General features: G+C 51.1%; 1 protein-coding gene across 4 annotated transcripts; it reads right to left on the bottom strand.

Moving 5' to 3' along the window:
• Nucleotides 1-4,629: 4,629 nt before the first annotated feature.
• Nucleotides 4,630-20,077, bottom strand: COPZ2 (COPI coat complex subunit zeta 2). 4 transcript variants are annotated; one of them, XM_057716195.1, is made up of 9 exons: nt 19,941-20,077; nt 19,163-19,237; nt 17,619-17,700; nt 16,877-16,968; nt 16,367-16,422; nt 15,599-15,676; nt 12,844-12,895; nt 12,184-12,222; nt 4,632-6,708 (listed from the first exon to the last, which is right to left on the bottom strand). In XM_057716195.1, exons 1-9 carry the CDS (start codon nt 20,049-20,051, stop codon nt 6,604-6,606), a joined length of 690 nt encoding a protein of 229 aa, XP_057572178.1. In that variant the 5' UTR covers nt 20,052-20,077; the 3' UTR covers nt 4,632-6,603. The 4 variants fall into 4 exon arrangements, with proteins under 4 accessions (XP_057572180.1, XP_057572178.1, XP_057572179.1 ...); XM_057716196.1 differs by lacking the exon at nt 4,632-6,708 and adding an exon at nt 9,899-10,242; XM_057716197.1 differs by lacking the exons at nt 12,184-12,222; nt 12,844-12,895 and having other exon boundaries at nt 4,630-6,708.
• Nucleotides 20,078-27,723: the final 7,646 nt, after the last annotated feature.

Below are 27,723 nucleotides of genomic sequence, written 5' to 3'. Positions count from 1 at the left end.
CACTTTACAAATGAGAAAACGGAGACCCAGGCAGGGACCATAACTGGCCCAAGATCCCACAGCCAGCAGAATAGAAGACTTTCAGCTATGAGGCCGCTGCGGCCCCTCCCTCTCCTCTCTCAGAGGCAACAGGCTGGGAAATTGGTTTCCAAGAGGCACAGACAGAATCCCAAAAATCTCAGGCCTCTCCAAGCCCTCAGCCTGTCTCCTGAAGGCCTGTCACCTGCAGGCACTCCACTGAAGTGACAGTTCCCGGTGGCCTGCTAGCCCAGGGCCCCGCTGGGGGTGGGGGGCGGGGGGGAGCTTTTGTGGGGCCTCCCTCCGTCGACTGTCAGCAGCTCTGTCATTGTCGGTCTGTCACTCAGAAGTGAACCGCTGCGGGGAGAGGTCAGGCTGGTTGGTGGACAGGGAGAAAGAGGCCTGTCCCTCTCAGAGAGGGTGGGGAAGGCGGGGGGCAAGGCAGCTCCTTCAACCTCCTCATCCCCACCCCCTCCAACCCTCAGCTCCCCTAGGGAGCTCATTTTCGGAGCAGGGCAGCAACTGCCCACAAAGATCCTTTTCCTCTTCCCATGTGAAATCTTGGGTCCCCGTTGGAGATCTACTCCCTTACCCTGCCCTGTCTAGAAGAAAGGGCTGCAGAGGAGTCTAACTCACACCTACTCAGAAGGGGGTTCCATTGTGCCCCCCATTGCACACAACCACCTTTCTGACCACTCCTGTGTTTGCCTGTGTCCCTGCCCCCATCTGCCTCATCAGATTCCCCAGGCTCACCTCCGCCGCCGGCCCCCAACTGTAATCCCGCACAGATCCATCCGCTGAGAGCCCCTGTTTTCAGGCTGCCCTGGCTTCTGCTGTACACCCCCCATCTCCCCAGATTGTGCGGTTTCCAGTCTCCCCTTGCTCCCCCTGCACACGAATCTACCTCCCCAGATTCAACTGTTTTCAGGCTTCTCACACTCTGCCCCCCTGTACACGAACTGTCTCCCCAGATCCTGCTGTTTCCAGATCCCCCCATGTTTCCCCGGTACACAAATTGGCCTCCCTGGGTTCAGCAGTTTCCAGAACCCCCTTGCTCTCTCACTAGGCAGTTCCATTTCCCTAGATTCAGCTGTTTTCAGGCTCCCCTCTTTTGCCCTGTACACGGATTCCTCTCCCAGGTTCTGCTGTTTCCAGGCCCCCCTATTTCCCTTGTACACGGATCAGTCTCTAGCTTATGTTGATCCCAGCTGTCTAAGGGATTCAGTAGGTTTAAGGAGAGTGGAAGGAAGAAGAGAGTCGGAAAGAGGAGGAGGAGAAGGATTGTCATCAGGGAAGCTCCTTATTTCTCTTGCTACACAGAGATCTAAACAGCTTGTACACAGCAGACCTGAGCCTCTGACTCTACGAATAGCTCCCTTGAGCTGATCTGTCCTGGGGCACGCCAATTCCCCGCTCCCTGCTGCTGCCCGGGCTCTCAGCTTTAAGCTAAGCATCCACTGGAGGGCCCCTTCTTGGAAGGGTGCTTGTGCACGCCTGTGGCAGGGCAGACAAGAGCCTTCCCAAGCCCTGGGCTGTCTCTCCCCTGCTACTTCCTCCTTGCCTTCCTAGCCCCTCTTTGTCTCTTTCCCACAAGCTGCACCTTAGCTTCTCTGAGTTTATTCAGCTGGAACCTAAGGGAGACTCCAACTGCACCCCCCAGGGTAAAAGCGGTACCAAGCTAGAGAGCTGCACTTTTTTTCTTTCCGGTTTTTCAGGATGGAGTAATATTAATCTCGGGTCCAAGAAATTCATTCTGTGCCTAGACTAGCATCCTGGCATGCTTCTGCAGCCTTCATGAACACTTGTTTCATCCTTGTTGCATCCAAGCAGATGCCCTACATCCTAATCCTGCCTGGGGGGAGGGTGGGGGCAGGAGCGGCACAGTGTTCTGCAAGGCTTTCCAGGACTCTTACCTTCTCTGACTCACATCAATATTGCCTCCAGAGCCTCTACTGGAATCTGGGCAAGTGTGTCTGATTCTCCACCTCCTTCCTCCACTCACGCCCCTGCCCACATACCCATTAGCCTGACCCCACCATTTTGTCAGCCATGCTGCTCCATCTTGCTGGCCCCAGCAAACATTCTGGGTTCACCCGGGAACAAACAGGAAGGCAGGCCTGCCGGGTGCAGGGCAGTGCCCTAACAGAAGAGATACCTTTCTTCAAAGTGAAGCCCATAGGGTTTCAGACCTCACTGCTTTTGCTCCCAGGACCAGAAAGCAGCTTCACTTTCCCCATCTGTCAACTGGGGATGACACACCTGCCTACCTCACAGCAGTTGGGAGTGCAAGTACAATTACTTGTGTGGAGGAAACAGAATTCTTTTACAGAACTTCACAAGTGTGAGTTATTTACATAAATCCTATTTAGAGAAACCTGTGCAAGGAGTTATTCTGCATTTTGTATATAAATTCTCCTTTGTTTGAAAATAAGTGCAGTGGATGACACTCATTTCTTTATTTCATTATTACAGAAAACAAACAAAAACAACCACTATTGGAGGGAATTCCCTGGTGGTCCAGTGGTTAGGACTCAGACCTCTCACTGCCAAGGGCCTGGGTTCAGTGCCTGGTCAGGGAAATAAGATCCCATAAGCCAGGCGGTGTGGAAAGAAACAAAAACAAAAACCCCCCCACACTATTGGAGTTGGTGTATCTAGAAACTGTACAAACTACTTACAGACAGGTGTCAATACTCACTGAAATGTAGACTTAAAATGTGTGAATTTTAGTGTATATGAATTATACCTTGGGACTTCCCTGGTGGTCCAGCAGTTAAGGCTCCGAGCTCCCAATTCAGAGGGCACGGGTTCGATGTCTGGTCAGGGAACTAGATCCCACATGTCACAACTAAGACTTGGTGCAGTCAAGTAAATACATTAATTTTAAAAATAATAAATAAATTATACCTCAATAAATCTGATTGAGAACAAAATGTGAATTGGGGTTTTGAATCAAGAAGCCCTGTTAGAAACAGGAAAACAAATACTGTATGCTAACTCATGTATACGGAATCTAAAAAAAAATGGTACTGATGAACCCAGTGACAGGGCAAGAATAAGGATACAGATGCAGAGAATGGACAGGGTTGGGGGGGTGGCGAAGGGGAAGCTGGGACGAAGTAAGAGAGTAGCATAGACATATATACTCTACCAACTGTAAAATAGATAGCTAGTGGGAAGTTGCCGTATAACAAAGGGAGATCAACTCGATGGGTGATGCTTTAGAGGGCCAGGACAGGGAAGGTGGGAGGGAGTCGCAGGAGGGAGGGGATATGGGGATATATGTATAAATACAGCTGATTCACTTTGGTGTGCCTCAAAAGCTGGTACAAGAGTGTAAAGCAATTATATTCCAATAAAGAGCTTTAAGAAAAGAAAAAGCCCTGTTTTGTTTTAATTGCCCAGGAAGGCACTCCTTGTCATGGGAATTCTGTGTATGAATGTTAGGTTTTGATACTCTGCAGAGAGCACAGGGGCATAGGGAGGTAAGCAGGGTTTCAGGAAACCCTCTTCGCTGTCCCAACTTTGTCACTTATTAGCTGTGTGACATTGTCATCCTTTGAGCTTCACTTTTCTCAGCTGAGGCTCTTTTGCTCGGTCTCCCAGAACCACCCAACTTCCTTTTCCTATCTCAAAGTATGAACTTTCTTCAGTGCCGGAGTCCCTCAGCCCCTTCCCCAATCTGAAGTGTTGGAAGGGAGGTCTGGTTTTCTTGACACATTCATCAGGGGTCCCGTTTTCTCAGCACCACTGCACCTGGTTCCTAGGGCCTCTCACCCTCTCCTCCTGCCAAGATCCCCCCAACCCCACCAGCGCCAGGTTCTGTTTTGTGGTGTAGGGGATCTCTAGCAATGGACTCCTAGATCTAGTTCCTGCAGGCCTTTCCACCGCCCCATCCTGATCCCCGCCAGGAAGCGGGACTGGTCTTATGGCGCCATCTTCTGGACAGACCTGTGAGAGTCGATTCTTTTACTTGCAGTCATTCAGAGAACGCTGAGATATTTTTTGTTTTCCGAAGTTTTAAAAAATCTCATGTGCTTCCCCATAACCAAGTTCTGAATTCTGGACTTTCCCAGCCATTTCTTAGGGGAGACTGTTCCCGGAGCCCCCTAATCTTCCGAATACAGGGCTGGACCCTCCGGAGGGGTAAGGATGATCCCTAAACCACCGAGACCCGGAAGCAGCTGAGGCCAGTCTCTTCCAATCATGAGAGAACCCGTGTCTCCACATATGTCCCCATATGTCCTTAACATACGCACCCCAGGAACCCCTGTCAATCACTAAGAAGCTGTTGCTTGGAGGAAAGGACATCACCTTCATGACTTTCAGAGTTTTCTTCTACCCTCAAGTTTTCTTGGATGAGGGCTTATTGCAGCCATGAGAAAAACATGCATATTTTCAGTGCCTTAAAAATCAGGTGTCTGGATAAAGAGAAACTGTGGGTCTGGTCAAAAGGAATCAGATCTCTCCTGCCACTTCTTTTTCTTTCATTCGATGTGTGTGTGTGTGAGTGTGTGTGTGTGTGTGTGTATTTTTAGAGTGGGTGTGTAGATGAGGGTGATAAGAGGGCACCAAATATATAAGCTATAAAGTGGATTTATTACTTAAAAATTTTTTTATTGAGGTATAGTTGATGTACGATATTATAGAAGTTTCAGGTGTACAACATAGTGCTTCCCAGTTTTTAAAGATTATACACCGTTTATAGTCATTATAAAATATTGGCTATATTCCCTGTGCTGTACAATATATCCTCGTGGCTTATTTATTTTATACATAGTAGTTTGTAACTCTTAATCACCTACTCCTACTTTACCCCTCCCCCATTTTCTCTCCCCCTTGGTAACCACTGGTTTATTACTTTTTAACATACTTTTCAGAACAGAAATGTCTAATCGTTGTCCCTAACAAAGTGGTCCTTTTGGAAGCCCTGTTGTGGAATGATTGCCTGCAATTATCTGAATTAATTCAAAAGTACTTACTCGTCAAACTCTGAGTGGACTTGATTTTTGCAAGCTGTTTGGTGACAAGATGCACAATCAAGCCAGGTGGCACTGTTTAGATAAAGAATAGGAAGTGACTATAATGCAAATGACTGCCTTGGGACCTCCCTGGTGGTCTAGTGGTTAAGACTCGGGGCTTCCAATGCAGGGGGCAAGGGTTCGATCCCAGATCGGGGAATTAAGATCCCACATGCTGCACAACCAAAAAAAATAAAATAAAAATAAGAAAACGAGTGCCTTCTGCAGGTCTTACACTGACCCTAAGTTCTTACGTCCCTCTTCAATACACATTCCATGTCACTGGCAGGGTTCCTTGCTCAAAACACAGCGTATAGCACTTAACTGCTACAAAATCTTTAATGGCTCCCTAACACCTTCAGAATACACACCAAGCTCCGTGGTTTGGGCAAAGAGCAGTGGGTAATGGAGTCAAACCGGCCTGGGTTTAAATCTCACCTGTGCCCTAAGGCAAATTATCCAAATTCCTGGGCTTTCAGTTGTAAAAATGGGTCTAACAGCATCTACTTGGTTAGGTTGTTTTGAAGACAAATACTATTTCTGAGGAGCAGAGACTAGTCAACGCAGTAACTGCAGTGATCTGTTAGCATACCATTCAACGCTGGCCTTGATCCGGTCACAACCTGCTTAGGGAGAAGCTTCAAGTCTCAGCATACCCAGGCCTCCCCACAGAAATACACATCCTCCACTCCAGCTACATGTACCTACCTGCAATTCCTTAGATGCAGATTCTCTGCCTCTTGGCCTTGCTTACACTATTTCTCCCTTTGTGGTGTCTTTTTCCCCAACTTCTTTCCGGCAAATACTATGTAACACCATCTCCTCTGTCAACAGTGTTAATTTCTGACACAACTTTGTTCCCTGTCAAGTTGTAATCTCCTTAGGTCAGGAAATGTGTCTTCCAATTCATCTTAGAAGCTCCCACCAACCCCCATTAAGGTGTTTGCTTCAGAACAGCCAGTTAGTAAATGTCTATTGAAATTATTCCAAAAGAAACTTTATTTTACTTCTACTATTTTTATCAATACTGCTTTTCTTACCAAAGAGTCTATTTTGAGGCATGGCACTTCTCTGTATATACAACATAAAGTCCACGGGTATTACAGAATCACTCTCATTTCTGTGGATCCTCTTCTAAGATATTTTCCAGTTTTAGTTGATAGAGATGAGGAAGAGATTAGGAAACAGATGAGGACCACACAAATGCTGACGAGAGAGCAAAATTTGGCAGCCATTTGATTAATTTATTTTTCTTTTTCCGTGAAGAATGTCTTATCTACAGGAAAGCACATAGAGCGCAAACCCTGTGATTTTTTTTTAATTAATTAATTAACTGGCTGCGTTGGGTCTTGGTTGCTGCATGCGGGCTTTCTCTAGTTGCGGCTATCCGGGGCTACTCTTCGCTGCAGTGCGCAGGCTTCTCATTGTGGACTTCTCTCGTTGGCTTCTCTTGTTGCGGAGCACAGGTTCTAGGCATGCAGGCTTCAGTAGCTACAGCACTCAGGCTCAGTAGTTGTGGCACGTGGGCTCTAAAGCGCAGGCTCAGTAGTTGTGGTGCAAGGGCTTAGCTGCTCCATGGCACGTGGGATCTTCCAGGACCAGGGATTGAACCCACGTCCCCTGCATTGGCGGGCGGATTCGTAACCACTGTGCCACCAGGCAAGTCCCTCTGTGAATTTTTAACACCATTTTAAAATCATTTGATTTTTAAAGGTATTTCTACCTTGAAATATCTCTCATCCCTTCTCTCCTTTCGACCCTCCACCCCCACCCCACTTCCACCTCTGGGCCCAATCACTTGCTAGTCAGTCTCCCTCCCTTTTTTCCCCTAGTGCCTGGCTCCTGGCATACACTCAAATATTTGAATGAATGAACGAGTGAACGAACAAACGAAATGCACGAATATTGTTAAATGCATGAGACCAAGTTTGGAGGGAAAGGGAGGTCCGTATGGTTGTGGCCAAACTGCTTTGGTTAAATCATGCAATTTTGCCTACATCCGGTTCCGGAGTTAAAGGGTATCTACAGGAAATCAGGTAAGATTCTTTTCTCTGTAGAGTTTAAAAGGAGATTGAGAGCACAGAAAGTTTGAGCCTTAGGCGTGTCTCCAGCTCATCCACCAACCCACTCCCAGGCCTGAGGGGTCCCGCGTCGGCCGAACTGAGCGGTGAAACACACACGCTCCCGGCTGCGGTGCAGTCAGCGGAGAGCCATCCATCACTGTCTAGATGCAGGCCAATCGGACCAGCTCTGCCTTCCTGCCAGCCAATGGTCGGAAACCAGGGGGCGCGCGGAGCCGGGGGGGGGGGGGGGGGGGCGGGGCACCCGCTTAGGGTGGTATAAAGGGGGTCCGAGGGCCTGGCGGTACTACCCCTGGGTCCCTAGCCCGGTCTAAGTGTGTCTAGCGTGCCCCCTGCACCCGAGCCCCGGGCCAGTGCTTCAGTGTGCGCCCTCCGGGTGAGCACAGGCCCCTGGGGTCTCGGTTTCTGACGTGCCCCGGTGCCGATTCGGCAGGAGGAAAGAGGGCGCTGCGGAATTCCCCACAGATATTCGAGACCCGCTGGGTCGCCACGAGGGCAGAAAGGCGGGGAGGAGCCCCAGGGTTGAGAGCCGACGGGAAGGCAGGCTCCGGGGACGCTCCCGCCGGGAACCGCCGAATGCCCTTCCCGAAACCTGGTCCGAGGCAGACGGCGCCCCCGGCCGCGCTCCCTAGGCGTCTCCGGTGGAGGGGCCGGGCCCAGCCGGCAGACGACCAGGCCCGCCGCGCCCGCGGCTCCGCGGGGCTGCAGGCGCCGAGAGGCGGCCGGGGAGGCAGCGGGCCCTCCGCCTCAGCCCTGGCAGAGCCGGGCCTGCAGGCCTGGCGTGCCTGGGAAGAGGCCGCGCCCCCGCCATGCCGGCGTCCCCGGGCCCACCCCCCGGCGGGTTCCGCGCAGCCCTATCTGCGCTGGCCTCTCCCCGCCGCGGGCGCGGGTCGGCCGCTTCGCCGCAGCCCCCCTCCCCAGAGTCCTCTGGCCACAGAGAGCGAGGACAGCACTCTGGTTACCTCCCCGCATGGCCATGCCCCCTCGGCGCAGTCCTCTTAACCCCGTGCCTGTGTGGGCGAGGGGCTCGCACGGCCCTTGGGTAGCGCGGGAAAGCCACCTCTCTTCAGCAGTTCCCGCTTCTGAGCCCGGCTCTGCGGAAACTGTTGTAAATACTTTAACCTTTCAGAGCCTCGGTGTGCCTCTCCGTAAAATGGGGAAGCATCGCAAAGTCCACAGCATTCGGCGAGCCAGTTTGTATAAAGCGCCGGGCCTTCCCATTCCAGTCCCTGCACAGCTGGAATTGCAGAACCCGGGCGGGAGCGACTTGGTTGCTAGGAAGCGAATTTGCCCCTCTGCTTCTTGCGGTCGTTTAGAGGCGGTGGACGGAGCTGGCCCCAGACGAGGCCGAACACTGGCCAAAGTATTTCTGGGAAATTTCTCATTTCCCGTCGCCACACTGGCCCCTTAACTACAGCATTTAATCGCATACTCTTTCTCTTTCGGAGTTGCATTATTTGCTAGAATCGCTGTGTACAGTGTTTATAATCAATCTGTTTACATAACTATATCTTTATCATCTTCTCTAATTACAAAAGTAGTCATGCCCGTTATAAATATCCAATTCTGAAGAGTTTTATAACTTAGGACGCGATAGCCCGCAGAGACTGCCTCTACCAACACCCGGGGTTGGCTACTTGCAGCAGCTGCACATAGAAATTCGTGAGCGGTAGCTGATGCTGAGCTCTCAGGGCGGGTCCAGCCCGCTGGTTGCTAGGGCAACGCCCGGCTGCCAGGTTTGAAGGCCTGTGATTAACCCACCGAACCTGGGGTCGGTCCCCGCCCTGGGGGCGGAGTTGGTAGGGGGAGCAGGACCCGGAGGGAGCAGGTTTCCCGCCTTTCCCTCCAGGTGGCGCTACAGGATCGTGGATAAGGGCCTGGGACTGGGCTCCCCGCGGCGGTGGGCGCCGAGGGGCGGAGCCAGGGCGGGGCGGGATCTGCGTCTGCAGTTAGCTAGGGATTGAAGGAAACAAGCTGTCGGGGCGGAAAGTTACTTTCTTGGGGACTTCTGTACTTGACGCAGGAAGTGTATATGTAAGAGAAAGAAAGGAAGAAAGACGAGGTTCTACAACGGGGAGAGAGAAGGGTAGTCGTGTCCCTCCGAAAGTCACTCCATCCTTCCCTTTGCCTATAGGATCCCCCTCGGCCCGAGGTCTCTCCCTCTGGACCTGCAATTCTTCACACCCTCGAGCGCACTGGGTGCTCTGGACACAATGCAAGGTGGGAGCTGGCCGGTGCTTCCTCACCCCTAGTATCTGGGCTTAGCCATAGCAAGCTTGCAGGGTTCTAGTGCCCCGGGTATATGCCAGCATAGGAATTCGGCGGCAACTTCCCAGGCAAGCCAAGAAAAACAGGCGTGCTGATCCTCAGTTTGTCTATAGAGGACACCTTACGCCCTTCCCTTCTGGAGGCCAAGAATGGAAAAAGTGAGCCGAAGAATCCCAGCGGGGGCCACCACGTGCGTACCATCCTTTGCTCTTCTTTCCCCCACAAATGCACCATTCCTCCCATTGTGACTCTTTTACCCTGTCACACAATCATACCCAGCCCTCCACACCACATATAGGGCCCCAATATCAGTGTTGCACCCCCTCACTATGTTAAATCGTCTCCTCTCCCTGGACCCACCCCTCTTCCCAATCACACAACCGCAAGGATACACCCTTGGTACTGAGCATCCGGAAGATGAGCCCCACAGAGTGCAGAAGCCCTTATCAGAACACACACACACACACACACACACACACACACTTTCCAGGCCAAGAGAGAAAGAGACCATTGGCAGCAGACAAAAGCAGGTTTATTTGGGCCCTGGCGCCAGAGGTGCCTAAGGTCTAAGTTAAGGCAGCTCAGCTGGTTCTCAAGGCCCAAAGGGCAGGCCAGGACAGTGAGAAGGGGTGACTCAGTGTTGAAGCCAAACCTCTACATGTCAAAGGCCCTGGCCGGCAACCTCAGGAGTCAGTTCTGGGAAGGCCTGGGAATATAGAGGGGTCTCTAGTGTTGCCTGGGGTCTTTGTGCTTTTGCCAGGATTGGGGCAATGGTCTGGGGGCAGGGAGCCTTGAATGCACGGCCTTCACTTCAGTAACGACCACTTAATTTGTTCCTTGGCAGACTGAAGAACCTGGGTGGGCCGGGGTGCGGAAGGTTGAGAGAATTACTAGAGAGGAATGTCAAGTACATTAACACTGCAGTGAGTGGGGGTGGTCTATAGCTCCTCTCTACGTGTCCCTGCAATCCCTGGTCACTAGGTGGCAGCAGCTCACCTCTGCCTGCCTTAATGGGGCCTGGCCATCAAGATGGAAAGAGCAGCCCAAACTGGCTGCAGCCAACAACCAGCCTAGGCCGGAGCCTGCCTGGCCCTCCGTTTCTATATGGGCGGCCTTGGGTGTGGCAGCAGCCCTGACTCCCCCACACCATGCCCTGTGAGCTCCTGCCCACAGTGCCCCGTGCAGGCAGAGACAGGCCCAGGCCTGACACTTCCTGTGGCCTCAGCAAACCCCTAGCTCTGGCTTTGGCTGGCAGTAGGTCCTCAACACCCCACCCCGACCTGCTGCTGATGTGGCACAGCTGGCAGAGGGCTCCTGGGCGGACTCTGCTGAGGGTCGCCTGCACTCGGATGTGTTCACTCTCACCTCCTGCTGAGGAAACAGCCTCATCCCCATGTTTACACAGATACATACAACCGTGCACACACCAAGCCAGCAAGGCTGCGGACCCCAGGATGTCTCTCAGGTTGTCCCTCCCGCTATCAAGCCTCATTCTCTGCCGAAGAAGGTCGATCCCACGTTGTATGCCCCTTCCTCCTGCCCACTCCCCCTCCTCTTTCAGGGACAGCCGGGCCCCTGGAGTTCTCCTGCTTCTCTCAGCAGAAATCTTTCTCCTCATTTCATCTCCCATTCACAACCTGCGGCTTCCTTGGTTTTTACTCAAGAATTCCATTAAAAGTGCTATGTCTTCATTCTTTGGAATGAAGGAAAATAGGATCTATGCCAAGAGCTCTCCGTGCATTAGCTCATCTAATTCTCATAATAAGAACTGATTATGTGAGGCCCAGAGAGACTGAGTAACTTGCCCTAGGCCACCCAGCTTGTAGGTGGTAAGGCACAACATACATCCTAGGATGACGCACACCAGTGCCTCTGTTCTTATCTGCTCTGCTCATTGCTCCTTAACCTCTTTAGCCCTGAGAATCGCCATGCGGCTGCATTCATCTCAGCAGGGTAGGTGGAGGCCTGGGGAACTGGGAAGAGGGAGAGTCAGCGTGAGCACGAAGGGCAGCCACAGGACAGTGGGCACCACACCCGGGGCCCCACATGGGATGGCACAGGCCCACCTCGGCCGGGCCCACTACAGCAGGAGGTAGTTAGTACCAGGGCAGGGAGCTCCATAAAAGCAGGATTAGTCTGGGCAGAGAGACCTGCGGGTAGACAGAATGGAGGTCAAGCTTGACAAGCAGGAAGTTTGCACAGCTGGGAAACCAGTCAGGCCACAGATTCAAAAACCTCACCCCTGCCCCACATGCACTTCCAGATAGGGCCATGCCGGGGACTGGCAGGGGGAGACTTTTTCACAGGTCACTCAGGAACAGGTGGCATGTGGTGAGAATTAGGCCCCATCATGGATTTAAGGGTCCCTTAACAATCTCTGTGTGAATCCTAAACAGCAGGGGTGAGGGTTTGGAGGAAAACTCCTATTTGGTATCCTTTCCAGGCTGGGGGAAGCATCAGAGGCCTAGGCCCCCAGATTGCTTTGGGGAACAAGTGACCCCACCATCTCCAGGGTGGGCAGCTCATCCTGGGTTTTAATCCAACTGCACAAAGCCAGGAAGGAAATACAGTGAATTGCTGGGAAAATGTCCATCATTTATTAATACCCAGCTCCACATCACCTAGGGGACCCTGGAAGCCTCCAGCGACTGTCCCTAAGAGATGGCCTGACACTGTCATCCCTTCCCTCCTGCACCCCTGACTTCTCAGCCTTGATAGCCTCACTGGGTCCCCCCGGATGCTCTGCTCTCCTCCTTCTAACCCTTTTCTGGCCAAGGCAGATGGAGGGGGCCTACCTGGGCCACACTGTGTTCAGTCAAGCCGCTGTCATCTGCCTGCAGGGAAGCAGAGTCAGTGTGGTCAGGCCAGGGCGAGGGTATTGGGTAAAGAAAGGCGAAGGAAAGGGGCCTGGGAGTGGTGGCGGTGAGTGGATGCAGTGATCAGGGGATCCAGAACTGCACATGTATCACCACTTAGTGGAAGTCCTAGAGCCTCTTGTTTGGAAGCCCAGGGCCTGCCTGTGGTACAAGGTGGGCGAGAGAGTAAGGAGGAATAAAGATGAGAGGAAAGGTTTCATCCAGACATGAGAAGCCAAACTGGGCAGGGAGATTCTATCTATACACCCCCAAGGCCAACCTCAAGGCCAAGGCAGCCACCAGGGATGTCTGTGAGGATTTATTTATTTCCCCAGTCTGTACTTCCCACCAGGGAGGATGGTGAGGTGTTTGTGATTCTATAGGGCGAGAGAACAGAGATCTCTTTTACTAATTGACACTCTTTCAAACTGCTGCTCCCCACACAAGTGCATCAACCCAGTGGTTGCTTCTGCTAGAAGAACTTGGGTTCCCACCATCCGGGTCCTGGCAGCCCAGACACAGGGAGGACAGGAGGTGGAGAGGATGGGAAGGACAGCCTGGAGGAGATGGGAGTGAGGGGGGATGCAGGATGACTCTTACCCTAAAATTCACTTTCTGGATCACTTGCTGGGGGTCGCTCTCCAGAATTACACTACAAGATGAGAGAGAAATAGGGAGGAAAATCAGCCACATGCTTCCCTCTACCTCCGCTCCCTGCTAAGCCCTTCCATTCCCCTCTGTATCCTACAACACTCCCCCTCCAAGGTACCTTCCATGGATACTCCTCAAGCCAGAACTCTCCCTCACCACGGAGCACCCTCAGCTCTGATTCTCCCACACTTCATCATCACTGGGCAAACCCTTAGAGATCAGGCGAGGGCAGTTCAGTCTAGAACAATCAGGTTGTCAAAAGCAGGGACTCAAGGGACTTCCTAGGTGGCACAGTGGTTAAGAATCCACCTGCCAATGCAGGGGACATGGGTTTGATCCCTGGTCCAGGAAGATCCCCACATGCCACGGAGCAACTAAGCCTGTGTGCCACAACTACCAAGCCTGTGCTCTAGAGCCTGTGAGCCACAACTATTGAGCCCGTGTGCCGCAACTACCGAAGCCAATGTGCCTAGAGCCTGTGTTCCACAACAAGAGAAGCCACCGCGATGAGAAGCCTGTGCACCACAATAAAGAGTAGCCCCCACTCGCTGCAACTAGAGAAAGCCCGTGTGCAGCAACGAAGACCTAACACAGCCAATAAATAAATAAATAAATTTATAAAAAAGAAAAATGCAGGGACTCAAAAACTGAGAGCTCTAGAAAATTCACGCTGGGTCTAGGGATGAATTCAGACGCAGGGAAGGAAGAGAGGCCCCCTGGGGTCCCTATCTTGTTTCACTCTTATTTTATGCCACGGGGTCATGCAGTACATGAAATTAATGGAACTCCAAAAATCAGAATCTACCTTCCTTTTGACAGACCCAATTATAGAAGCTTTTCTTTGCTAGTTGACTGTCTTTCATGATGCCCTGGGGGTGTTCTGAAGCCATGCCTATGTGCAGGGGTGACAGCTGGTCACTGTGGGTACGATAGGGCCTACGGGGACTGAGTGACTTCTCCTTACCTAGTGAGGCTCCTCCAGGGCAGAAGGAAGTGAACAAATTTCTTGAGAGCCTCTCTCAGGCCCATGGCAAGGGCACTCGCAACCTCAGGTCCTTCACCAGAGGTCCTTTAGACAGAGCATCCCAGACCAAGGCTCAAGTTCAGGTGTTGCCTCCAATAACACGTCCTCATTTTCACTGGAGGGAAACTGTGAGCCCCTCATGGGACAGAGATTGGGCCTTCTAGGGGCACAGACTGGAAGCTGATAAAGCTTACACCCTCCCTTGTGAAGGCCCTTCCAAGGCCCTGTATGTCATTTTGTATTTGTAATTGTGTGTGTGTGCTTTCCTTAAAGAGGGTCCACCAAGCTGTATATACAAATTGAATATTCCACAAAAGCTGGTTTTATTCCCCTCACTGTTGGGTCCTAGCAATCAGCACAAGGCCTGCAGCCGCAGCAGGCAGTCAATAGGTACAGAGGAAAGGAGGGAGGGAGGAGGGAGGAACCCCACAGTACCCCACCTCCCAGAGCCCCTGTCCCCCAGCAGTGTGGTACAGTGTTGTGGAAAGAGCACAGTCTCTGGAAATATGCACGTTTGAGATCTTGGCCCTGCTACTCCCTAGCCATGTGACCTTAGGCACCTGAATATCTGAGCCTCTGTTTCCTCATCTATTAAATAGATATAATGACAAAGGGATGTGGATGTCTTTCAGGTGATCCATTTCCACTATCCTTTGCCCCACAGCCAGAACTTTTTTGCCCCCCACCCCACCGTGGAAATTCACTAACCAGCCCTTCTCATAAGAGCTCCCAGCTTCCTGAGACTATAATCTTATGCCAATAGGAGGAAACATTTATTATAGGAGAACCATGAGCTTCACCTGCATCACCTTATTTAATCCCACACCCTTTGAGGCAGTTCCCCATTGTCTCCATCTGAAAGATGGAGAGGGACTTCCCTGGTGGTGCAGTGGTTAACAATCTGCCTGCCAGTGCAGGGGACATAGATTCCATCCCTGGTCCGGGAGGATCCCACATGCTGCGGAGCAACTAAGTCGGTGTGCCACAACTGCTGGGCTTGCGCTCTAGAGCCCATGAGCCACAACTACTGTGCCCACATGCCACAACAACTGAAGCCCACTCGCCTAGAGCCCATGCTCCACAACAAGAGAAGCCACCACAATGAGAGGCTCGCACACCGCAGCAAAGAGTGGCCCCCGCTTGTGGCAGCTAGAGAGAGCTGGTGCGCAGCAACAAAGACCCAACACAGCCAAAATACATACATACATACATACATAAATAAAATAATAATAATAATAAAAGAAAGATGGAGAAAGTAAGTAACCAGCCCAGGTCATGTGTCTAGTTGATGCTGGAATGAACCTCTAAGAGCAGGAGATGTAGCAGCAGCAGGGCTCTGCCTGAATGAAGCCTTTCCAGGGAGGGGCAAGTATCCATGCTGCCGGCTTCTCCTGGGCACTGGAAATCAAACCATTCCCCCAAACCCTGCCCAGTCAACAGTCAACCATAGTTTGACATCAGATTACTTGTGTGCTTGACTTCGGCTAACGTTGAAGTCAACCTTCATCCTCCTGAGTGGGGTAGGGGGATGCGACACCGGGAATATGCTGGGGGAAGGGAGGGGGAAGTTGGCCAGAGAGCCAACAACCTGCTGGGTGCAACCCAGAGCTGATGACCTGCAAGGGCACCTCCCGCTGTGAGTGTCCCTGACCAGCCCCTCTTCCCTCTCCCCCTCCTCACCCGCCATCCACAATCTCGTCCAGCACCAGGAAGGCTCCGTCCATGTTTTCCAGCAACCAGCGCTTCTCCACGTTCTTCCTGAAGGCAGACACAGCTCCAGAACCTCCCCGTGGCCAGAAGGAGCCGGGTCCCTGCCTAGGTGAGGTGGGCCTGCTCTCTCCAGAGATTGCCCTGTTTCCCACCCCCAAACCCCACACAAGCAGGGGAGGAGAATGTCAAGGGCAGTGAGAGCAGCACCTGGGCAAGGGATTCCTGAGCAGAGGACAGGTCTACTTCCTTAAGCATCCCTGGCCCAACCCCCACCCCCAACACTTTGAGCAGTGACCCTGTGCACACCCTAAAGCATTTCACAGCACTTCAGGTGCCACAGCCCCACTGTAGTTAATTGTGTTGACTCTGAACACTTATTTTGGGGTTATCCGAGTTTGGTTTACCCAGGCCATGTTCACTTGGGTAGATACCAGATCACTGAATGGGGGTGGAGGGGAAATCACCCTGAGCTTCAAGTCAAAAAACCTGAGTTTAAATCTATGCTCTGATATACACAGCTTGTAACCTCAGGCAAATCACTTCGCTTCTCTAGATCTCATTTTCTGGCCATACCATGGCTCAGTCAAGTAAAGGGCAGGGGCTTTGCAGGAAGATGCTTTGGCTCCAGCCTTAGTCTTGTGGGAACTTCAGGAGAAAAGTAGAGAGGAAGGGTCCTGACTCTGTGATATATCAAGGTCTGGGGGTTGGGAGCCTTGGAGGACAGAGGACTTCACTCACCTTAACACATGGTTCAGGGACTCAAACAGGCAGGTAAGAACACACATGAGCATCAGCTGGAGGTGGGCAGACATGGGAGGAGGAAAAAGAGAGAGCTTGAGGTTGAGAAGACCAAAATGAAACCTCAGAGTCTGACTGTGTGGGCAGCTGTCCCTCTTCAAAAAGGACATGGCTGGGGCCTGACTGCAGCTTAACCTGAGAGGGCCCCTCCCCGTGTTTGGATTGGGAAGCATTGGAGTGCCCACTGTAGGACACTGAGTCCATCCTTCTCCAGCTATGTTTAAGAAAGACACAGAGACTCCCTGCAGAGGACTCCATTTCTGGTACCCAAGGAATCTAAGGGGCATCATGGATATGCATTGTCCCAGAAAGAACCATTCTGGCTGCTCCCAGTCCCCCAAAGTCTAGAAGGAGGGGTAACAAAGGTAAGCCTCCCAGCTACTACCCCAGACTCCAAGCCACTCCCCCCACAGAGAGACCCTCTTTGTCACCCTAACCTCCTGAATTCACCTCATTCTCGTAGGATGAGCCCACCACGTACAGGAAGAGGTCAGTGCTGCTCTTGTAGACGATGGTCATGCCCCCGAAAAATGCAATCTCACCTAGAAGAGCAGTGGGCTCTCAGTTCTGGTCACCTCTGCTTGCCCCCCCCATCTCCAGCTCTGCGCCTCTCCCCCTATTTCCTTCTTCCCCTTCCAAAGAACCCTTGCAAAGGAAATTCCTTGGATGTCCAGTGGTCAGGACTCTGTGCTTTCATTGCCAAGGGACCAGGTTCAATTCCTGGTCAGGGAACTAAGATTCCACAAGCTGTGCGGCTAAGAAATCCTTGCAAACGCTACAACCCTTGGAAAGACTTGCACTAGGGACACTACCCTTAGGCTACTCTGTGTCCCTCCCTCTACCCTCTACTCCATTCCTAGCACCTGACTACCTCAGTCCGAGAAGTCAACAAACCTGGTTCAAGGTTGACCTTTCACCCAACACATACAATGCCTCGGACCAGCCCAGGCTGGTGGGGGCCTCTTCCACCTAGAGAAGTTCAGGCATGCCCGAAGTGGGAAGGAGGAGGTTGAGAGGGAGGGGAGAGAAGGTTCACCAGAAGAAGAGAGAACAGCTGGGAATGACAGGAAAAAGCACCTCTGAAAAAAAGGGAATGGCCTTGGGTGTGTGAGGCCGACGGGGACAGATGTGTCCAGACGGGGATGACGGTGTGCATCTGGGAGTTCTGCGTGAGCAAGAGGCGGACACTTACTGTCAGTCCGGCTGGTCTTGTTGAAGACATTTTTCTCGAAGGCCATCTGCTCCTTCATGGAGGGGAATGTGTCATCATAATACTAGGAGAAAGAGAAGGAGAAAAGGTGACAGCCGTTCCACAGAGCCTGGCTCCTCCCTGGATGGGTGGCAGGGAATGGTGGGTGCTGGCCAAGCAGGACCCTGCTGCCGTGCCCCATCTCCTCTTGACTGCCCTCTAGGCCTGTCTGCTCACGGTTTCCGCCTAAACAAACTCTGAGCAAAGAGAGTCATAAAGAGTAGAGGAATTCTGATGCTTCCTTTTGGAGTCCTGTCCTGATTTCTTGGAGGCCTTTGTACATTCAACAGATATGCGGTGTGCTGAAGACTGGGGTCCATGCTATTTCTACACTAACCTGAGTCTACAGGAAAGAAAGCAGAGCGAGGGGCCCTTTAACACAATAATATCACAACAGCTACTTTATTATCCACATTATATGGATGCGGAAACTGAGGTGTGAAGTCAGGTGACTTCCCTGACATCTCAGAGTTGTAAAGGACAGAGCTGGGATTCCACATGAATGATGGTCTGACTTCAGACAAGGTTATGGTGAAGATGAAATATCTACAGGAAAGTTTTTGGCACACACTGCCTAACTAAATCAATGCTGTTTTGTTTGGGTTTGATGAGACTTTCTGACTTAGAGATTGCTGAGCCACCTCTGACCGTCTGCCGGGGCAAGGGATGGTTAGCTCAGCTTTCAGTTTTCTGAATGTGGGTTTTGCCACTTAGTACCCTACCTGCAGGCAAATTAGTAGTCTCCCTGCCGGCTTCCACTGTGGTGAACAAGCTCATTTCAGTGTCATGAAGACAAAATATTTCAGCCCATACAAATGAAAAATCTATAATGCATTTCATAGCTGGTTTAGGTGCTATAGCCCTACTATAGTTAATTATATTGATAGACATTTATTTTTGGATTATTCTAGTTTGGTTTATCCTGGCCATGTTTACTAGCATAGATACCAGATAACAGAATAGTTGGTGCAGTGAAAACTGCCTTCCTGAGCTTCAAGTCAAAATACCTGAGTTTGGATCTCCATTCTGATATTAACACCTGTGACGGTAGGCAACTCTTTTAGCTTCTCTAGACTGCATTTTCCTCATTTGTGAAGTGAAAGAATTAGATTACATGATCTCTAAAATCCTGTCTGGTTCTAAATCCTAAGTGTTAACCAAGCTGTAGAAGAAAAGTGGAGGTTACTTGTTCAGAATTTGGGGACTAGGACTCCTGGGTCCAAGGCCAGTGGAAAAGATGGAGAGGAGACATTTTAGAGAACATGAGTAGAAAAAGAGGAGACAGCCCGCCCTCCCCTGCTTCAGGGGCCAGCAGTCTGACAAGACAGGACAGAATGACCTTTGGAGGGGTCTCAGCTGAACTGCTCTGAGTCGCAGAGCCCACAGTGGGGTCCCTCCTGCCAGAAGAGTCAGCTGGGTGGGGGCTTCGGTTCTTGGGCCCGTGGCACAGTGTCTTCAGGGGCCCTCCAGTGAGGGTGGGAGGTTACCTTGGCCAGCAGACGGTGTCCGTCATTATCTAGGATGAAGACAGCCTTGATGGTGTAGAGGGAAGGTTCCTGCAACTGACACGGGGTGGGGGGGGGGGGAGCTCCGTTGGCCCCTAACTCACGGCAGAGTCCCTGTCATTGGCTCTACGGGACCTGCTGATCCCAGGAGTCCATCCTCAGGCTCCAGCCATCCCCACCCCAAAGGTCCACAGCTGGTTCCGGCCCAGCCCTCTGCCACATGGGCCACTCGGGTGCCCGCTCCACGCCCAGGCAGATGTCCCACTGCAGGCCCCGGGTGGGCGCTGTGCCCATTGGGTGCAGAAGGTCCGTCCGGGCCCAAGTTCTGTCATGCACTGACTGCTCCAGAGCCCGAGTCGGAGTGTATCACAGAACCTGGACCGGGGGGACAGCGGCGCCGAGCCTCCTCTTCCGGCGGCCCCTGGCCGAGGCTGGACCCGCGCTCTCCGCGCGCCCCCAGCCCCCTGGCCCGTCGGGCTCCAGAAGCACGCACGTCACCCCGCGGCCCGGGGCGGCCCCGCCGCTCCCCAGCCCTCCGGGAGGACCGCCATACAGCCCCGCCGAGCCGTCCCCGCGCCCTTTGCCTCTGCTCCAGAACTTCGCCCAGCCTCCTCTCGAGTCCGCGCGGAGGAACTTTTCTGCCTGCGCGGGCGCCGCCCCTCCCCGGCCGGTCTCGGCGGCACCAAGTTCCCCGGAGCCCGTGGGGCGACTTGTGAGCTGGCGCCCCCCTCCCCGGGCCCCGGCGCCGCCCGCTCCGTACCCGCAGCCCCGCGGGCTCCCCGGCTCGGGCGGGCGGCGCCGGGCCCCCGGCCGGGGCGGCCGCGGCCCCCTCCCCCGGGTGCGGACGTGGCCAGGCCTCCGGCCGCTGCATTCCGCTCGCCGCCTCGCGCTGACAGCGCCGCTCCGCCCCGCCCCGCCCCGCCCCGCGCCCCCCGGGGCCGCCGCCTGCTCCTCCCCGGCGGCCGGCGGCCTTGCGCCCGCCCTTCTCTGCCCCTCCGCGCGTGTCCTTCCTTTGCCCGTGGCCTGTCCCTTCTCTCCCTTCCCGCCCTCTCCGCCCTGCGCCCACACCCCAGCTCTCCTTCCCCTCGCCCTCCTCGGCTCCTCAAAGCCCAGAGCTCCCCGCATCCTCAGTTTGTCCCAGGACCGGCCCCCTCTTTCCCCGCCTGCCTTGTCTCTGACTTGTGGGTTTGCTTTGCACTGACGTCTGCAGGCTGTCCTGAGGCCAGCAGAAAACACAGGCAAAGTCCTGTTTGTCTTTTGACTCCTGGTAGGTACTGTTGGGACAAATACATCAGGTCATCCTTTGGGTCTCAGAGACAGGTTCTAGCAGCGGGAGCAGTTGAGGACAGCTCTAGAGAGACCCCTATGTGCAGAAGAGTTTCTTCCACTCCTTTCACGCGACTTGGGGAAGGGAGTCATGGCCCCCGGACACCTCTGCAGAAATCTCCCAAGACACAGACATGACACAGTCTGAAACAAGACAGATGCCTAGCAGCACAAATGCTCCACCAGTGAATGGCATCAGGCTTTGCCATGCTTTGGTTCCTTTGGCCTAAGTATACCAGAGCTATACATAAGTGTAGCTATACCTAAGTGTATATATATATACACACACCAGAGCTATACCTAAGTATATACCAGAGTATACCTAAGCTTTTGCTTCAGGATCCTCAAGGCCAGAGGGAAATTCACACTCCAATGGTACAGAGTTTACAGCACTTACCATTTACCCATTGCAATACCAGGCATACATTTTACACTTAAGTACTTTCATGGACCTTATGTAATACAATTCACGTCTGTGAGGTAGGTGTTCTCACCCCCATTTTAAGGAAAGGGAGACAGAGTTTGTGTGATCTTTCTGGATCCTTTAGCTAATCAATAGTTGAATGGAGGTGGAACCCAGGTTTCAGACTAAGAATTTCTTCTCTGTTCTTCTCTTCAGGTCCTCTTATGTTGGGTACCACACTCACTCATCCCAGATGACTGGGGAGTGGGGGTTTCCTCTGCTGAATACTATCAAGCCATCTCATTTCTCATCTCAACTTCAATGTCATCACCAAAAGGCCCTCTCTGATAACCACCAAATCTAACCTGATAGGTCTCTGCTGTCACATTCTCTTTCTCAGCACTCTACATATTTCTTTTGTTGTACTTAATCTCTAAATACCATTTTTACTAATTTGTTTACAAATGTGTGTGGTCCTTCTCTGCACCAGGTGTTGTGTTCTACAAAAATAGAGATAACATGCCTATGGAATCCCTGGTGCCCCAAACAGGGCCTGGCACATGGCAGGTCCAATGACACCATATTTTATGTGCTGTACAAATATTTATTGAGTGCTTACTATGTGCCAGTTACTGTTTTAGTCACTGGGACGCAATAGTAGCCAAAGTAAACAAAATCTTTGCTCTCATGGAGCTTATTCAGTGTTTGTGTGTGTGCATGTGCATTTCTGTGCAAGACAGTGCACAGATAAATGAATAGAACAGGTAGTATTTGAATTGGTGATAAGCACTATAAAAAAATAGATCAAGAATGGGGATCAGGAATGTGCAGGGTTGGGGAGAGGCAGAGGAAAATGCCATTTTCATTATGGTCATTTGAGAAAGCCTTCAAGAAGGTGACATTTGAACAAAGAGCCGGAGGAAGTGAGGGAGCAAGCCACACAGACATCTGAGGAAACATCTACTGAACCTCTTTTTAGGATGATTTAGAAGGCAAATCTGAATCTTCCCTGCAGGCTACCAGAATTATAATAATGATCATTAATCAACGCTTATTTGGTATAATGGGGGGAAAGACAGTATTTTATCTGTTTGGATTCCAGATCATCAGAAGTTATGTCAATGGTCATGCCAGCTCAATATGTTATTAAAAATACTGATTTGATTATTTCAATGCTTTACTATTTCTGTGAGCTAGTCCATTATTAGCTCATATTTACAAAGATGGCACCAAAAAGCCTCCAGAGGCATTTCCTAGCCTCTGTGTAGTGTGTGGTACCCACAGTGGAAGAGGGTCAGAAGAAGAAAGAAGGAAGACCTGGGAAGACAGGGGGCTTAGTGAGCAGGTGTGGCTCCAGGGAGAGAAGTGGAAGGAGTTAGTTACAGGAGAGTGGCTGAGAGGCACTGAGGGGAGCAGAGGGGCTGGGGATGAGCGAGAAAGCCAGGGAAGGAAGCTTAGGAACCACAAAATCCTCAGCAGCACCACCTCCACCTCCTGGGTTGCTATTGTTATAATCATCAGGATTGTTTTACAGCTTAAATGCAGTGGTGAATAAGTAAATCCAGACCGCTTAAGTTGAACTTTTCAAGGAGGAGATTTCCCCAATAATGGCTCCTTCCCAAACTCCCTCAACAGAGACCTCAGGACTCCTTTCTATCCTCAGGGCCCCCCACACTGGAGTGCCCCTTTAATGGGGATTCTGTGTAAATATACAAGTTCAATGTGCATGGTGTCGGGACAATGTCCCCCACAGAGCATCACTCCACAAGGAGTTTACAGTGTAAGGCTGGCAGCACTTGGGAAGCGTGCAAGTGCAGCAGAAGAGAAGCTGCTGGAGAGCTTCTCGGAATGAGGAAGCCAGAGCTAGGTTCAAAAAGAAAGCCGCTTGCTGTTTCCCTGTTCTCTCCTTCCTTGGGAGGGGGTGGGGTGCGCTGGGAGGAGGTGCTGTGCGCACCCCTAAGCAGCTGGGGTCTGTGGAGAAGGTGGACTCAGACTTGGTCCTGAAAACACACAGACATAGACACAGACACACACAGACACACACACCCCTACACTTTGGAGTCTCCAGGAGGCTAGTGATTCAAATAGGTTCGCCTCTGGGCCTCGGTGTATCTTGGAGGTCAGACCATTCCATTTCCTCTGACTCACCCTCCTGCTGCCACATTTCTGTGCTTTCTGTCCTAGGAATTCAGCATCTGTTCTTGTGTGACAAGAAGAAACAGCTCCCTTGGGTAACAGCCTCTCTCTCTCCTTCCTGCTATAATGTCAAGAGGGGGAGGTGTGTGTGCAAGGTGAGGTGTGGTTGTGTGTGCTTGTGGCATGCTCCAGAGAAAGAACGAAAGCTTCTGTGCTGTCTGCAGGATGAGTTTCCAGTTGACCATCCTAAAGACAGCTCTCATTTCTTCAATGTGTTTGGCTTTCTCTGGGATAACAAGGTTGTAGTGTGGATGGAGGGAGAGTTGGGCAAGAAAGGGACCTCATACTTAGCTCCACCCATGCATGAGTGGCTTTATACATAGGATCCGATTTTTAAACTCTGTGAATATGTATATTGGTATCTCCATTTTAGCTCAGGAGGGCCCAACTAGTAAGATTTTGAATGCTGCTCTGAGTCCAAAACACCCACGTTTCCCACCTCACAGTAGCACTTCGCTGACTGTGACATGCTACACTGAGAGCTAGACAAAGAAAATTACCCAACACTGTTTGGAACAACATGGTGAGACATACAGGACCACTGAACTCAGCTTCATAAAGTGTTACACCAAGACATGAATGACCAATGAAGCATTTTTATTGGATAGGTCCAAGAAGAGAACACATTAGGATTGAAAAAGAGCACATCCTACAATCAGGTGGTGATTCTAGTCTGTGCTCATGATTACCACTGCTGTTCTTCTTTACTCAACTTGGATTCTTGCTCCGAGCTAGTGATTCTCTACTCTGGCTGCACATAAGAATCACCTAAGGAGCTTTTACAAAATCCTGATGTGCAGGGCTGCTCTGGGAGACTCTGATTTAATTGCTTGGGGGTGGGACCTGGGCACTGATATTTTTTATAAGCACCCCAGGTGATTCTAATGTGCAGCCAGGGTTGACAAGAAATCTTCTAAGACAGCTGTGGGAGGGGTGCACAGGGAAGAGACTGGTTTGTAGAACCTCTTTTGATAGTTTAATGGTAACAAGCTTGCTAATGATTTTTTACCATGTAAGAAAGCGGCCAGATGTCCTGATGAGCTGGAAAACTAATTGATTTCCTTACAAGACAGGGTAACATTTAATACTGATAGGATATAATCCTGGAATCTCTCAGAAGGGCTGTAAAGAAATCTCAGACAGTCATTTTATCCATTCCCCTGGATTAGGTGGAAGTTGGAGAGTGAGAAATATTTATATAGACTAACAACATTTAAAAACATTTTTAAAGAAAGGAAAACTAATGGGCAACCAGAATATAAGAAAGATTGGTTTTCCCCTTAGGGGAAAAAGCAATTCCTGCTATTCCAGAAGAAATCCAAGCCACAGCCAGTCTGCCTTCCCACATGCCCTTCTCCGGGGGTTTCCTGGCAGGAGTCATCGCAGGATGATTGGAGGATGGATGTGCCCGCCCGGTGGCAGCAACAGCTCTTCCTATGGAGGAAGGTGGATCAACATAGATATCACTGGGACAAGTAGGGATTTCAGTGTAGTCAGCTGGCTTTTTTTATGAGCCCAAATCCCTGTGCATTAGAACTAACCAGCTTCCTGGTTTCCCACCGCCTTCTCTTCTCTCCTGAGCAGCCTGGAGTCTCCCGGTAAGGCCTGGTTCAACGGATGGCTCTCAGCCTCTCCCTCAGGGAGCAAGTGCATGCGCTCACTTTTTCCAGTGGTCTTCTCAGTCTGATTTAATGGATATACCAGGGCTGATGACACATCAGCATGGGATCTTTCTTTTGCTTCTTGGGTAATTGTCCTATTAACAGCTGTTCCAGGCTGGGGCGGGGCGGGGGGGGGGGGGCGGTGGCAGGAGGGAGGGTGGCTTCCTGGGTGAAGAAGGACACACCCTGGATTTTACAAGGTTAATCAGTGGGTTCTGGGAAGGAGGTTTGCACCTGCTCAGACTTGATCTGGAACTCTAGACAGAGTGGAAGACAGTCTTTCGATCTCCATTCACTACACAGAGTGCTATTAAACATCCTGGGCGCCCACACCCTGCCAGGCCTCACCGTCGGCTGCTGAGATTGTCTCTACACCTCTGTTCTCCTCAGTCCTTGCAACAGGCCAGCAATTCTTTGTCTCCCCCCTTTTTTCTTCCCACGTTTCTTTAACTGCTAAGCAGAAAACTTTTTCTAACTACCCCTAGCCATTCTTTAACCCAATAATACAGTTCCCGGTCCAGCTCTCTCCCACTTTACACTCAAATAACTATTATACACATTTTACACAGTACTTGAACTTGGGAGGCAAAAGAAAATGAACAGGATAGTGTGTTCAAAACAAAAGACCTCTCTCATCCCTTCTCTAAGGATTAAGGTGGAGTCTCTCCTATTCTCAGTGCCTACAACTCTCTCCACACCGAGGACACCAGAAAGGAGAGAAAGGAAAGGAGAGGATGGGTGAGAGGGCTATCTCAACAAACTTGTGAGTCATTAAAAAGTGACCAAATGAATTTAGGCTTCCAAAGTGATGTGAGAATATCACGTCATCTCCTTGGTGTGGCTGTCCCTCCCACAGCTGCCATTTCAGTGAATATTTATGTTGATTTCACGTTAGTCTTATATGTACTACATGACTTTATTTCTCATCCCAGGCAGCTAGTACCCTGCTATGCAGCTCAAAAGAAACTTGGAAAATACAAGTGGACTGTCCAAAACACTCAGTTTTATTGGTACTAAGGTTCCCTGACTCCCCATAGATTGCTCAGTTGTTCTCTTTTTCAGAACTGTGTCAAGGTTTAAAATTGTTCTCTACTTGCTGTGTCAAACAGATGGCCACTCTTAGTATGCAATCTCTCCTATTTTCTCAAAATAGTCTTGTATTAAGCCTGGTAACTTTAGTCTAGCCTTGATATCTTTTAGTGCTATGGTTTTAAAATATTTCTTTCTCAATCCCCTTGATATATTTTTAGAGTTACTGATTACACCTTATTTTCTCTTTTCTTATCCTAGCATGGTCTTATGCAGGAGCTGAATGGTCATCGATTTTTTTTAACATGCCATATCCTTCAAAACCACACCTCCTCTAAGTATTAATTTCTGCTTTTAATAGGAACTTTTAATCACAGACCTGCTTGAGTTCCCCTTCAATTATTTAGCAAGTATTTTTTATTTATTTTTTAAAGTTGAAAATTTATTTATTTTTGGCCATGCTGAGGGCTTGTGGGATCTCAGTTCGCTGACCAGGGATTGAACTCAGGCCACAGCAATGAAAGCCTGGAATCCTAACCACTAGACCACCAGGGAACTCCCAGCAAGTATTTATTGAGTGTCTATTCTTGCAGGCACTGCTCTAGGTTTTGAAAACTCAACAGTTAATGCACAAAATTCTAGTCCTCATCGAGTTTATATTCTAGCATCTTCTGGGAGACAAACAGTAAAACGAACAAATAAAACGTGCTCTCGGAATCTGTCTCTGAAATGGGTTAACTAGCTTAGTAGTTTTCTGAGGATTCAATGCTATATACTTCTATATGGTGAAAGTGTATTATAATGTGTTATAATCTGTGAACCACCCCAAATTAAGCCGCCTAATTCTCCAAACACGTGACGGACTCGATGTTCTCATCAAATTAGAGTTACCATTTGGCCTTGTCCTTGCTTGTATGAGGACCAATGACGCCCACCAAATCAGCAGGAACTTCCAGGGAGTCAAGAATCTGAGTCAACGCCTCTTTTTCCTACAGCTGGGAACAACTTACTACAAACTCCAACTCAGTGACTGCCGAAAAGTGGTCTTCACACCAGCTGCATTAAAACTACCCAAGTTGTTTAATAAACGGGCGAGGTTATCAGGCTGTCATCCCAGGGTAAGTGAATCAGAACCTCTGGTGTGGTACCTCAAAATGTCAAGTTTAACAACTTCCCAAAGCGATGCTGGAAGTAAACCCATGTCTGAAAATCACAAAGACGTTGGCTATTAGAGATTGAAGAACACTAGAAACTGAGGAAAATTCCTGAAAAGCAAACCTGTGTGGGATGTTGGGCCGGGGAAACCAGAGAGAGGAGAAGGTATCTGTATCATGACAAAAATCACTAATTATGCTATATCTCTCATAACCCCAACGTCCCACCACCGTCGTGGCAACCCGTCCGCAGGGTTTGCCTGGGACATGCGGCGCAACAATTGACTGGCAAGGGGCCCAACGCCCGGCCCACACCGTCCGGAAGCTGGGAGAGCGGTTTCCGCTGCCAGCACCCAAAATGGCGGCACGAGCGTCCACACCACGCGAAACACAAGTTCTGTGCCCCACCTCGGCCTGTCAGGTCTCACTGGACTTTTGCAAGTCACCGTGGGAACCCTCAAGGGGGGGATTCCGCGCTCCGGCGGCGATACCACCTCCCATTCCCAGCCCTAAGCCCTTATACCCCGGCCAAAGAACGCACTGGAAGCGCTCAGCCTGTTAACGCCACTCCGTGCCCAGCCTGTAATACCTCCTGCGGCCGGCACGAGGCCGGCTCACGGCAAGGGGCGCCGAAAGCCGGGCGATAGGACCTTCGCCCCACTTATTGGTGGGTCCAGGCCGCGGGGCGGGCCTACATGCCCATTGGGCCGTGGGCCGTGTCAGTCTTGGGAAATCAGTAAATGGAGAAGGAGGCACACTCAGCCATTGGAGTCT

The sequence above is a fragment of the Hippopotamus amphibius genome, chromosome 17, assembly GCF_030028045.1.
Source record: "Hippopotamus amphibius kiboko isolate mHipAmp2 chromosome 17, mHipAmp2.hap2, whole genome shotgun sequence".
Taxonomy (NCBI): domain Eukaryota; kingdom Metazoa; phylum Chordata; class Mammalia; order Artiodactyla; family Hippopotamidae; genus Hippopotamus; species Hippopotamus amphibius.
The sequence above is the reverse complement of the archived record's forward strand: the minus strand, read 5'-3'. Positions and strand labels throughout refer to the sequence as shown.